Below are 13,474 nucleotides of genomic sequence, written 5' to 3' on the forward strand. Positions count from 1 at the left end.
TGTAATATGGCGACATTTTGTTTTCGTTGATTTCTTTGTATTTTCCCCGTGAGCGCGTGCTGTCGGCATCGGGTACTACAAAGGGTGGCATCACCCTAAACAGAAGGACATTGAGGCACCCTAGTATGTACCTTAATTAACATTGTAAAGGTGTAATTACTTTAGTTAGCGCATTTTTCTTCATTATTGAACAATGTTTAACTTCGCTACATTTCCATCCCAAACGTGTGTTCCGCAGCACGTATGCAAAAACAAGCGGCGATTCAAAGCAAAATTACAATCGAAAGGAATATAGAGTGTGTTCAAGGCTCGCCAGCATTTCGGTGACGCTTATATATTGCTAATATGCCAGTCTTGTAACTTTATGGAAATGACTCCGTCGTGCATGAGCGGATAAAAGCCTTCAAAACGTAAATAACAAAGCACGTCGGCTATGAAATGTGACTCTTCGTTATGTTTCCTCAGCCGGGCAGCTTATATCTTGCATTTGTTCTCAAAGGTTTCGATCGGGCTGGTGTATTTTGAACGTAGAAGTTCGCATAGAGCAGAAAGAATAAAGCGGGCACTTACTTAATTAAAATCGGAATATATTACGTGGACTTCAATTTATTTTGATCGTACATGCGCAGGTAGTTACTAATCTAGTTTTTCTTGCCGTCTCCCTTAATTTCCAGATGTCCTTCGTTCGTTTGGCACGTATATCCCTCAAGCTGAAAAGCGCCGACGTCGTGTTCGCGCTAAGAATGTCCGACAGTGCACATAAATACCAGTGTTGCGGAGTTGCCACTCCGGAGTTGGAATGATTCCGGAATCATTCCGCATTTTCGCGACCCCGGAATGGAATGGGAATGGAATGGCGGCAACGTTGAGGGGAATGGAATGGGAATGGAATTAGGTGCCTTTTGCTCGGAATGGAATGGGAATGGAATGGGCACGGTTCTTCCCTTTTTTTTTATTGTTTACGGTTAGCTAAACCGAGCCAGTCAGCGAGTCAGTTGCTCAGAAATAAAATGAGCGGGAAACTGCTAGCCCGCGTGGAGCCCTAAAAGACTTATACGCCAAAAAAATGCAATACAAAAAACAAGCGTCAAAGCAAAGAGCAAAGGGGGAAAGGGGGGTAACGTGGCGCCTTTCACGGACGCGCAGGCGTCGAGCTTCGATGGCGTTACACGAGAGCGAAACAAGAAACCAAGCACCAAGCAAAAGAGAAGGGAGCGGCAAAGAAAGAAACCGCCATGCACAACTCATCATCCTTCTTGTCATTCTTTTTTTATTGTTGTTGCGACGGTTTGTAGAATGCACGCGCGCGCACAGACAGATCTGGGAGCGGAAGCGGCTCCTAACTCGCAGAGCTCTGATAACTCGATCGTTGACTCGGGCGCGTCGAAAGATGATCAGGTATTGTTTTCTTATAGTTCGAGGCGCGTTGTTTAGCAGGCAGCCAACCCTGCTGCCTTCCACGTTCATTCGTGCGCACTCCTTTGAAGTGCGAAATGTGGGTTTGCTTCGGCATTAAAACAAAGCGAGATTCACTTCCCTCTTCTCCTCTTGCGCTTTGCTCCGAGGCTTGTTTTTTTATACTGCATTTGTAGTGTAAGTCCGCCTTTTACTTGGTCTTTGTTCCGATTCTTGTTTTCTGTGTTATATGTTTTAGTGGGTTGGGGTTACAAGCAAGCCACCGGATTCCCGCTCATTTCCTTTGACTTTAGTCTGTGCATATTTCGTTTCACCTTGCGATGGACCGCTGCGGACGCTACGAGTCACCCTAGGCAATCCAGCACCATCAGCGGGACTGCAGGTTCACGCGACACTCAGGAAGCACTGGATTGGTTACGATGGCTCTCGTGCTGTCTGTTGAGGTCCATCGTAAGGTGAAGTAGACTATCATCACCGCTCGTGGTGTGACCGAACTGACTAGACCTGCAGAGAGATCGTCCCGCGCTAGACGAGGCGCGACCGTTGCTGTGAGGGCAACTGAGAAGGTGAGCTGAGTGCTAGCTGCCACTGAGGTTTTGGCTTCCGCGCGTCTCGGCTGTCCGGTCTGTATTCGTGCTCCTTGTCCTAAACCCTATTTGAGGCGGTGAGAAGTCAGTTGGACGGTGTTTGTTGAGGAAACACGGGGAATGTCAATTCGAACGGTGCGGTATTACCCCGTGAATTGTATCTTGATGTGAAGAGCTTTTTCAACACTGACTTCCCGACCCGTCTCCACAACGCGAACAACCGACACCGAGGTAGAAGAATGAATCGGTTGGTACCGTCTGCTGCCTGAACCCGCCACTTGATTAGTGCGAAGAGGAACATCACAATTCGGACGAGAAGACAAGACAAATACAGGTCGAGTCGTGGCATCGTAGAAAACATTTTTCTACATTAGTCGCGAAGAAAATAAACAAGCTGCACGCTGAAAGTTGTGCAACGAAACTATACACGGTGCAGTCGGCGTATATCATCGAACTTTATTCGCCATCTGAAGAGGAAACAGGAGAATGAGTATGCGAAGGGTGGAAAAGGGCAGGCGAACCAGCCAAAAATTGAATTGAATATGATAACAAATATCGAGATTCGTAAAGCAAGCGTGAACTTATGCGTTTTAAAGCAGGTTTCGTGACATGGTCTATACGGTCCCTCGTGCTGCGCCGCAGAGGTTGCATTTTGTCAGAGGATGTGTTCTTGCCGCTGTGCACGGAGTCGCTTCCAGGTGTTGCTGTATTTGAAGAATACAGTAATATAGCTTATTTCTGCGGCACGCACGAACTGGATATGTTTATGATCTTATCAAACGAACACGCTGGCCGCGTGTGTCCTAAAAGTCAAATGCCAAAAAGTTAAAAAACGAAAAGAAAATGAGTGGATTTAAGTTTTGCTGTTTGTTGCGAAGCACGTGGTCGCGAGACCGATGTCCTAAAGAAGCATCGACATATCAAGGGGCTTTCTCGATGTTTGCCGTACATTGTAAATAAACACTTTGTGCCACCAGCGGTCCACTTAGTAAAATCAGTGCTTTTTTGAGGAATTTTGCATTATTTTTCTTTCAATTGTCTCTGCATTTGATAATGCCAGCTTTATGCTGCTTATGCCGGCAAACACAATGTAGCTGTCAAGTGCCAATTTTTATGTTTAGGAATTAAAGGAATGGAATGGAACGATTCAGCCATTCCAGGAGTGGGAATTGGCCCAGTGTCTCCATTCCTAAGAATTGAAAGGAATTGAATTATCGAAAACTCTAATTCCCCGGAATGGAATTGGAATTGAAGGGGGGTGCCCATTCCGCAACACTGATAAATACACGTACGATGCCGTTTTAGCACCGTTTTTAATGCGATGAATTTGAAAGAAAAACGCCGTAAGTGACCAATTATTTCGTCGGCCTGACTGAGAAAGGTTCCAAGCTACCTAGTACGTGCGAATTATTCGGGATATTTGCTCTTATGACCGCGCGCAGGGAGAAAATTCACTCACTTTTTCCCATAGAAATGCATTACCGGAAGTCAATTTTCGACTGGTTGCTGTCTGCTTCAATTTGCGTCAGCACACTAGTACCACTTGAACCTCTAGCGTACATTATAATAACTCTATGTGCGCAAACCAGCACCAAACGACTGGTTCACTGGCTACGCCCACCATCCAGCTGCACCCCATCGCCGCAGTTAGTGCACTTTGTGAATCACATATTTCGCCAACAGCTGGCAACCATGAAACATGAAAAGGAATAGGTAATCGGCAAACTGAAAGCACAGTTTTGACCGAATACCTGGCGCGGCCGCTAAGAAGACCTCGGAAGGAAGGAAGTGTTGTCATTGCTCTGTTTTTACAGCGAAGCTGTTAATGGCTGGAGTTCCGTGGATTTTCATGTGCGTCAACCAAACCTCGCAGCGCCCTTTCTTTGTCGTCATTCCAAGAGCTTGAGTGCCTAGTTTCCTTCCCCTCTCCCGGGGTGGCGGTTCTGTCGCGCGTGTCTAGTTTCCTCCGGCTCCTCGGGGCGGCGATAGTCGTCCACGCGAACGTATATAAAAAACTAAAAAGACACGGAGTTGCCGCTCTCCGTTTTCAATTTCACTTCTCTTCTTCCGTCGTAATGGGGAGGCCGAATATAGTCCGGACTCCCGAAGAGCAACGCGCCTACGAAGAGCAACGCCAGGAACTGCAACGAGAATGTCTGTGGCGGCGGCGGCGGGCGGCAAGCACCACCGATGAAGATCGTGCACAAAACGCCAAGCGCATGCGGCAAACCAGGCAATACGACGAACATCGCGGGGCGGAGAACGCATCCCAAAGACGCAGCTACCATGCCTCTAAGCCGGAAAACTTTAATGGAACATACGCTAAATTCGAGCGGGACTTTCTGGACAGACAGTTTGAGTGTAGTTGTAGGGTGTGTAATCGGCTGTGGTTTGACAACGATTTGATCAGCATCGGCAATGTGCGGGATCCTACAAAGCGCACTCTTGCGCTGCAACAAAGTTGTCGGTGACCATTTGCACTTGATCGAGGACTACCAATAAAGACAATAAATGTGTTCGTACCTTTGTTCAAAATTATCTGTCACGTCTGTGTCGTGTGCTAAAGAGCTTCGCTGGTCATCCACCTTGACAAAGTGGAATGGCTCATGATTTTTTTTTTATTTGTTTGGTGCAAGACATAAACGAAAATGGAATGAGGTGTGCTTAAACCTCCTAGTAGAAAACCTTTTCTTTGTTTAAGGTAGCTGAGGCGCACTTGCGCGATGCGGAAGATACCCTGTAGTCCCTTCTTTGTACTGCGCTGGGTATAACAGGGTGGAAGGCGACCGCTAGGGGGAGGGGGGTCCTCTTTGGGCATGCGCTGGACAGGCATGGCTTAGGATGTCTGAAACGTTTCAAGAACACATACGGGTACATGGACAAGTGGGCAAGATACCGAAAGCCATATACACTATTTACCTTTCTGGAGAGAAAACGGGCATGAGAAAAACAAGACCATACTGGAGTGTATTCGGCATGATATTCAAAACATAGATCGAAGCTTGGCTATGCTACTCATAGGAGATTTTGATGGTCATCTGGTAGAGACTGACGATCATGAAGACAACAATACCCGAATGTTGAGACAGATGCCGGAAGATTTAGAGCTGAAATTTTTAAACCTGAAAGAAGAATGTCAGGGACAACACACGTGAATGGCCCGGAATCGAAGAACCTGTTTAGACTACGCTTTAATTCCCAAGATGCAGGCAGGCCACCTTCAAAAAATGTTATAGTGGATGAAAATTGGGATTGGAGCGTTGGAATCGGTCACAATTGCGTAATACTCCACTTTGGCACAATCTGACGAAACGAAGCCGTCCTAATCGCAAATTAACATTTTTATTTGCGCGACAGTGACGTAGAGGCTGTATGTCGGGACTTTGAAGAAAGTGATTAGCACATAGATGCTCTCACATACGAAGAATATGTCGCGGCGTTAAGCTATTCCCACACGTTTGGTAGTGAAGGGCATAAGAGGAAGAATCGGCTTGTCCCATGGTGGGATGCTGAAATTGGGAAAACCGTCCAGCGTTGGCAGGAAGCTAACTGGGAGCATCGCTGGCCACTAAAAACTCTTGGAAAAGCCCCAGAGACCCTGCAACTCTGGGGGGACTATCAGAAGCTGAAGGCAATAACGCAAGATATAGTCGAAGAAAAAAAATAAGCCCACGACTGCAAAGAGATCCTGGATGCTTAGACGCTTAGACAAGGTGGCAAAAAACCGGCCGAAACATTTTGGCGCTGTGTTGGTACCCAACAGCAGAGACAGTTCTCCACAGCTGGTGGATGCCAATAACGGAGGAAGAAAATGTAAAGAGAGTATTATATTAACATCTCTACACCCTTTTGGGGAGACACAGAAGAGCCACAATCCAGAGAATATGTCCCCCGGGAACCTATACGTCAGGGATCTCTCGGTTCCTTCTTTAACTATTGACAACGTAACACTAGTCACTAGTGGGATGACTAGACGTCGAACGTGCACTTGCGCGATTGGACGGCAGCACTACGCAGGGACTAGGTCAAATATCAGCCAAGGTGCTTAAGGGATAAGGAAGGGACGCACGTGAGAAATTGGCGCACTTGTTCAGTCGCATATGCTGCGAAGATAACGAGATCCCCAGTGACTGGAGGCGCGGTCGAGGCTGCTGCGTAACTACCGACCGCTCACCGTCAATGTGCCTACAGAGTGTTCGCGACCATTATCAATTGGCGCGTCACACAATGGGCAGAGGGAACCGGCATGCTTACGGAGCAGCGGAATAGGTTTTGAGTTGGCCGTCGCTTAGACGATACTTTCTTCGCACTGATACAATGCATTGAGATTTCTCGGGCAGAAATGCAGTCACTGGTATGCTGCTTTTGGGGTATTCCCAAAGCATACAATTGCATCCCTCATCGCTGGAACGGCTGCGGCATATTAACATGCCCGGAGCCTGTATAAGGCTAATACAGCGGTTGTATGACGGCAATCGAGTGAATGCAGCCTTCAATGGTGTGAACTCAAGCCAGATTACATTGAAAAGGGATCACGACAGGCATGTCCTTCGTCGCCGATGCTATATATGTTGTATGCGTCAAGTATTGATAAAGCAGTCGAAGAAATGGGCATTGGTTTTTCCTTGTTGCACCGCCAACACGGAAATGTGGTGATGTGGTACCTGCTCGGATTTGCCTATGCTGATGAATTCGTACTGATGGCCAACAGTGTGGAGGACATGAGAAGATTACTCGCCGGATGTGAAACCGCAGCAGATCAACTCCAACTATGTATGCTCACTGGCTACCAGGGTTGTAAAAGTTACTTCAAAAATGTATCTAAGATACAGTTACAGTTACTCACACGAAAATATACCTAAGTCGGTACCTAGGTACTCGCTTAAAAATGTTCCCAGGTACAGGTACAGTTTCTTCAAAGATACTTTATTTACTTTCCCCGAATTTGTCAGAATATACTGGAAGTGAAGCTTTTTATTTAAGAATACAAACAAAAACGAGTTTGATCAATGAACTTTATAGGTGTCAATGCGATGTCCACATCGGAGTTGAGTTTTCATGTGCCTTATCCCCCCGCTCCAATCGGCTCGCCAAGGCCATAGCTTCCACTGTTTACTATGTCACGCCAAAACCGACGAAACTCGCTTGTTGACGTTCTTTCCTTCAGAACCGGTGCTGACGTCGACGGGCCCAGAAGACGTCGGCCGCATGAAGAAACGCATAAGACAAGTGCATATGCGCCTAACCTTCCCGACGACAAGCAATAAGCTTCAAACTTCTTTTTCTTCTTTTTTTCCGTCGTCAGTTGGAAGAAAAGTACGTTTCTTTTTCTTCTTTTTTTCCTTCGGAACGTTTTCAGTTTTGATAGCTGCAAAATTTGAGTTCAATTTATAGAGTGGAAATTGTATTATATACGCTACGTTACATTGCTTTACGATTGTAATTATATTTTATTTTCAATTGTATTTTATATTGTACTCATGGCAAAAGAGAGCCACCACCAGGACATACAGGCAACAGACACTGCGCACATCTTTCAAGTTATCTTCTCACTTGCAAAGCTGTCAGAGGAGCTTCAAACATGCAATGAAGTCGATTTCAGTTTGAGATGAACGAAGCAGATCTCTAGTTTCCCTAAACGGAATTCCGAAGCGATTCGACGAATTGGCGTCGCTAGAAGGGCATCGCTCATCCACCGTTCGCTCAAATGAACACCGAGTTCGCAAAAGTGTCGTTCGATGAAAAATCGTTCGCTAAAACGTCGTTCGATCAGGTCTACGTCCCAGGTCGTATCCAACTCAACGTTTATCACGGCACATGGTAGTGTGTTAATGCTTCAAGATTTATAGTTTCTACCATTTTGACCAAGTGAATAGAAAAGTACCTGTAAAAAGCAACTTCACTTAGGTACAAGTTACTGGAAAATGCTCTTAAGATACAGATACAGATACCGAGAAATGAAAACACCTATGTTTTTACCTGAGGTACAACATAAGTACTTAGATACCTATTTCCAGTTACTTGTATCTAGGTACTTTACAACCCTGCTGGCTACTGACTCATTGTGTGAACTGGAATCAAACAGTGATTCAGCCAGAGCTCCAGCCTCGTCTCAGTCTACGTTTGCAACTGGTGATGATGACGCCCTTTTATCTTAAAAGAGAACACGCACTCTAAGCCTGTACGTCGTGACCTGTCAATTCTACTCTCAAATGTTAGGAGTATGGTTAATAAACGAGATGCTTTATCGTCTATGCTTAAAAAAATACAATATGGTGCATGACGTGCACCATATTGAAAATAGGGTGCACGTGATGTTTCAATCACGGTCATCCAAAAAAATCTTGGTAGAAAAGGGTGACTTGCGGAGCGATCGACATAATCTGTACGTCAAGCGCCGAGGGCAGGGAATCTGCCGTCCGAGCAGTCACACTGTACGCAAAACAGAGTTCGAGCGGAACATTCGTTTCTTGCATCCTTCTGCATGATCATGATCAAAACATCACGTGCACCCTATTTTCAACCATGAAGGATTACTACGTTTAACTCTTACGCACTCACTGAAACGATTAAAACTGCTTCTCGCTACCACCACTAGAGGATTCTTCTGGGCTTCTGGTTGGCCAAGAGAGCATGTCAAGCCCTCTTTCTGTGTCTGGTGCACGCCCTGGCTCTGCCCGTGCCTCCCACTCATCAAACTCTCTCTCACTTGGGGGGGGGGGGGGGGGGGGGAATTTTGCTGTTTTTGTCCTCAGACTTGTATATATTGACTTGTAAAAAACGGCAATAAAGAAAAGAAAAAAAAAGACGTGGTCTAGTGGCTAGGATACCTGGCTCTCACCCAGGAGGCCCGGGTTTGATTCCTGGCGTCGGAAGGGTTGGGTCTCATGGTGTAATGGTTAGCACTCTGGACTCTGAATCCAGCGATCCGAGTCCAAATCTCGGTGAGACCTTTCTCTTTTTTATTAATCTCCTTGTTAGAGTATCGTCAGTGAAAACGCACGTGCTTCTCGGCTCTCTCCGTTCCGGCGTGGTCTAGTGGCTAGGCTACCTGGCTCTCACCCAGGAGGCCCGGGTTCGATTCCCGGCGTCGGAAGGATTGGGTCTCATGGTGTAACGGTTATCACTCTGGACTTTGAATCCAGCGATCCGAGTTCAAATCTCGGTGAGACCTTTCTCTTTTTGAATCCCCTTGCAACTGGAGTATCGCCAGAGAAAAAGCACATACTTTTCAGCTCTCTCCGTTCCGGCGTGGTCTAGTGGATTCTGCTTCTGGCACTCGCCGAGAACGGTCGCAGGATGGCTGGCTCTAACGGAGCTGCGACAACGGCCCCAGTTGGCCGCGGTACTTTTGCTGCGTCATCGTCTGCCGAGGACTACAAGGTGGTGTTGCCTCCCATCCCAATGGGTGCAACGATTTTAAATTCAGTACTTTTGCACTGCGATCTGAGAGGCCGCCCCTATCGTATCGAAGATTTCCGGCAAGAACTGAAGCGGTGCGCCGTCCTGTCCGAGATTGTGGCGCTCGGTGCTTTCCAGATGAACCATGTCTGGTTAGCCACGCTGCGAACGCCGGAAGCCAAGAAGCGGCTCATCGACTGCAAAGAGTTGAAGGTGAAGGACCTGAGGTGTGTCGTCATCGACCCCAGCAGCACGGAAGTCCGTCTACGTCTCCATTGGGTCCCGTATCATGTGACGGACGACGCGGTGAGCAAGTTTTTGGAACCCTACGGCAAGGTTATAGAAGTCGCACGTGAGAAGTGGCGCGTCGAGGGATTCGAGGGCATCGAGTCGACTACCCGGGTGGCACGCATGACGCTGAAGAGCGGCGTCACGCCCGACGGAATGCCTCATCAGCTGCGGCTTCAGGGGGCGAACGTCCTTATCGTAATCCCGGGGAGGGCGCCGGTCTGCCTGCGCTGTAAGCGTGCCGGGCACATCAGGCGCGACTGCCGCGTGCCTAAGTGCTCGGTGTGCTCACGTTTCGGCCACGAGAAGGAGGAGTGCGTAAAGACCTACGCCCGAGTAACTGGTGGAGCGGCGGCGGAAGACCTTTCGCCCCTAACCATGGATGTCGACGAGGCTGAGCGTTCCGCTCAGGGACAACAAGACGAAGCTTCACCGTCTGGTGAGCCCTGCAGCCATCCTGTTGGAGCGGACGGCTCGACTGAAATCTCGCCTGTAAAGGACAAGAAGGAGGTGGCTGGTGGCTTTCCTGAACCAGGCAGCGCGGCACCCCCTCCCACGGCGACGCCAATGGAGAAGACCGCAGCCCCGCGCGAGGCCTCCCCCCCGACTTTCGAGAAGGCGCCTTCCGAAGGTCACGACACTATGGACGAAACCACCGAGTCCATCAAGCGTGGCCTCGACGAGAACCCTCCATCGACGCCGGGCATGACACCCAGGCCCAACCCTTGGATGGAGAGGACAAAGAAGGGGCGTTTCCAGCCCACGCCCACCTTAACCCCAGATGACCGGAGGCGACTCAACAGCAAGTAAGGCGGCTGACGCCTGGTTACAAAGACTGACGTCCGAATGCCAAGGCAAGTGCTACAGCAAGACACATGATTTGTACGTTCCAACCAGCAATAACGGTCGCATCGCTAAATGTTCGAGGTTTGAGCGCCAGGAAAAAACAATACCAATTGCAGCGTTTGCTGCTTAAAGAGAAACCCGATTTCTTAGCGGTGCAAGAGACTAAAATGGCTGAGGAGGAACAGGTTGCTAGTGCGCTTAGGCCTTTTCTGCAGTCGTACGAAGTTTGTGTCACCCACGCGTTTGGTTTTTCTGCCGGATGTTTTCTTTTTCTTAAAAAGTCCCTGCCCTTGTCGGAGTTAGCTGTAACCACCGACACGGAAGGGCGGTTCATCATGTGTGATTTTTCCTTGGCGTCTTTTCAGTGGCGAATTGTTTGTGTGTATGCGCCTAGTACGGTTAAAGACCGTGTTTCCTTTTTTATTGGCTTACGCCGTTTTCTAGATTGTGATAAAACGATTGTGTTGTTGGGCGATTTTAACTGCGTTGTAAGGGCAGCAGACAGGACGCCCCTGAGGCGGAGCAGCGACAAGAGTGCGCAAGTTTTAAGCGAACTGGTTGAAGACTTTGACTTGGTTGACGCCGGAACGGTGACGAATGAAACGAGCGAGATTCGTTTCACCCATTTCCAAGCGTCGTCTCATGCGCGCCTAGATAGAGTCTACGTATCGGCCTCCGCGGCAGCAATGCTAAGAAAGTATCGCGTCACACCAGTGTTTTTTTCGGATCATTGCATGATTTCGACAACGATCGACGAAAAAGCGCCGCCGAAGGCCAAGTTTAACTGGAAGCTGTGGAAGCTTAACACAAAACTGCTTGATGATGAAAGTTTTCTTGCAGCGGTAGATAACGTCTTCAAAACGTTTTTTTAAAATCGCAAGGGACGATGTATTCGAGACATGGGAGCTCATCAAACAGGAAGTAAAGATGCTCGCTATCGAAAGGTCGTCGATTTTAGCGTACGAGGCACGTTGCGACGAACGTGGCTTAATCGAAGATTTGCAAGCTCTGTCAAGAGCTGAGTGTGAGCGACCCGGCACAGCTCTTAAAGATTTGGAAACGGTTAAGCAACGCCTGGCGCATTTTCATCAAGAGCGTTACCGCGGAGCCATTGTTCGGGCTCGATCAGAGAAGTACTTGATGGGAGAACAGCCTACTAAACGGTCTTTGGCGGATGAGAAAAGGTTCGCGCTTCGCAACGAAATTGGCGAAATCGAGTACAACGGAGTGATTAACACGAGCCCCGGTAGTATTGAGCAGGCGTTTGTCGCACACTATAGGCAAGTTTTTGAAACCCAAGTTAAAGGAAGGCAGGACCCTATGTGTGGAAAACTTCTAGAGTCCTTGCCGCAACTAACGGAAGAGGAGAAGGAAAACCTCACAGAGCCGATCACTCTTCAAGAGGTCGAGAGAGCAATAGACGATTTGCCGAGCTCGAAAACGCCAGGACCGGACGGGCTATGCGCCGAATTTTATAAGAAATACAAAAGCGTAATCGCTCCGCTTTTTTTAGAAGTGATTTGTAAAGCATACGAAAGGAAAGTACTGCCGCCGTCTTTTTCACGTACATACACTGTGTTAATTCCCAAAAGTGATGACGTTGCGAAACTACGTCAAGTCACTGGTTTCCGCCCGATAGCTCTGTGTAATGTAGATTACAAGATTTTTGCTAAAATCCTAGCGAGGAGGTTCCAGAGTGTTGCCTGCCAGCTCATTGGAGATCATCAGACCTGTGGAATACAGGGTCGATCTATTTTGACGAATGTGCACGTTGCCCGAACTGTTTTGGAGGCATGTGACGATGGCATGGGCCAAGTTGCCATGCTTCAACTGGACCTAGATAAGGCTTTCGATCGTGTTAAGCACGATGTCATTTTTGATGTTTTAAAGCACGTGAATGTGGGCGAGCGTATTTTGGACGGGGTTAAAATGGCGTACCAAGAGTGTACCACTAGGCTCATTGTGAACAGGGAGTTGACTGAACCGATACGTGTGCGAACATCCGTAAGACAAGGATGTCCCTTGTCGCCGTTATTGTTTAACCTCTATTTGGAACTTTTTTGTTTAAGTGTTCAGAACAGTAATCAATGTCACGGATTCCGGATGGAAAATGAGGAGATAAAAGTCATGAGCTATGCAGATGATGTCGCGGTTTTTTGTAGCGATAAGCCAAGTATTAGCGCGGCTGTGAAGTTGGCAAGAGACTTCTGTAAGGCTACAGGGGCAGCCTTAAATTTGAGCAAGTGCCGTGGGTTTTGGCACGGAGAGTGGGCCACAACCCCTTCGGTGTTTGAAGGGGTGTGTTGGGACCGTGTGCCGTGCACTTACCTCGGTGTGCCACTAAACTGTTACAGGCAAAGCAAATCCTATTGGTCGGGAGTCGCCGCCGACCTGGACAGACGCGCTTCCCGTTGGAAGCAGCGTGAGCTGTCCATATTTGCCAGAGCGACAGTATGTAATATTTTTCTCATTGCAAATTTATGGTACGTGATGCAGGCCATTCATTGTGCTCGCTTGAATGTGCAGAAATTTCACCGTGTTTTTGCCACGTTTATCTGGAATTCAAAGTGGGAGCCGATGAGGAGAGACAATCTTTTCCATCGGATTCGTCACGGTGGTCTCGGTCTCTCGCATTTGTTTTGCAAACAGATTGTGTCCCGATTCTTTTTTCTACGAGACCAAGAGCATCCTTTCATACGTACATTTATACAAACCAAATTGTCTCCTCATTTACCATCTTTTCTCGTTTCGTCCCATGGCGGCGAACTTAAGAGATTAGTGGGATATCAAAACGAGGTGGTAGACGCAGTGTTATTTTTGTCTGCTCGTTTTTCTTTTGAATATTTGTCTGCTGTTAGCAAGAAAACACTTACACGCGATTTATTGATAAGTTTGTTTCCAAACCCGTTGTATAGAACTGTAGTCTGTAGCGGGGG

At 47.8% G+C, this 13,474-nt stretch overlaps 1 protein-coding gene and 3 non-coding genes across 4 annotated transcripts; all 4 read left to right on the top strand.

The window, feature by feature from the left end:
• Positions 1–8,884: 8,884 nt before the first annotated feature.
• Positions 8,885–8,956, top strand: Trnaq-cug. The gene has a single exon. It is a non-coding gene; the product is annotated as a tRNA-Gln (tRNA).
• A 71-nt stretch (positions 8,957–9,027) lies between these two features.
• Trnae-cuc lies at positions 9,028–9,099 on the top strand. The gene has a single exon. It is a non-coding gene; the product is annotated as a tRNA-Glu (tRNA).
• Positions 9,100–9,105: 6 nt separating this feature from the next.
• Trnaq-cug lies at positions 9,106–9,177 on the top strand. Its single transcript has one exon. It is a non-coding gene; the product is annotated as a tRNA-Gln (tRNA).
• A 365-nt stretch (positions 9,178–9,542) lies between these two features.
• On the top strand, positions 9,543–10,502 carry LOC115312981. Its single transcript, XM_040217192.3, has one exon. It carries the CDS (start codon positions 9,543–9,545, stop codon positions 10,500–10,502), a length of 960 nt encoding a protein of 319 aa, XP_040073126.1.
• The last annotated feature ends 2,972 nt before the right edge of the window (positions 10,503–13,474 follow it).

The sequence above is a fragment of the Ixodes scapularis genome, unplaced genomic scaffold, assembly GCF_016920785.2.
Source record: "Ixodes scapularis isolate PalLabHiFi unplaced genomic scaffold, ASM1692078v2 PGA_scaffold3__209_contigs__length_174095766, whole genome shotgun sequence".
Taxonomy (NCBI): Eukaryota; Metazoa; Arthropoda; class Arachnida; order Ixodida; family Ixodidae; genus Ixodes; species Ixodes scapularis.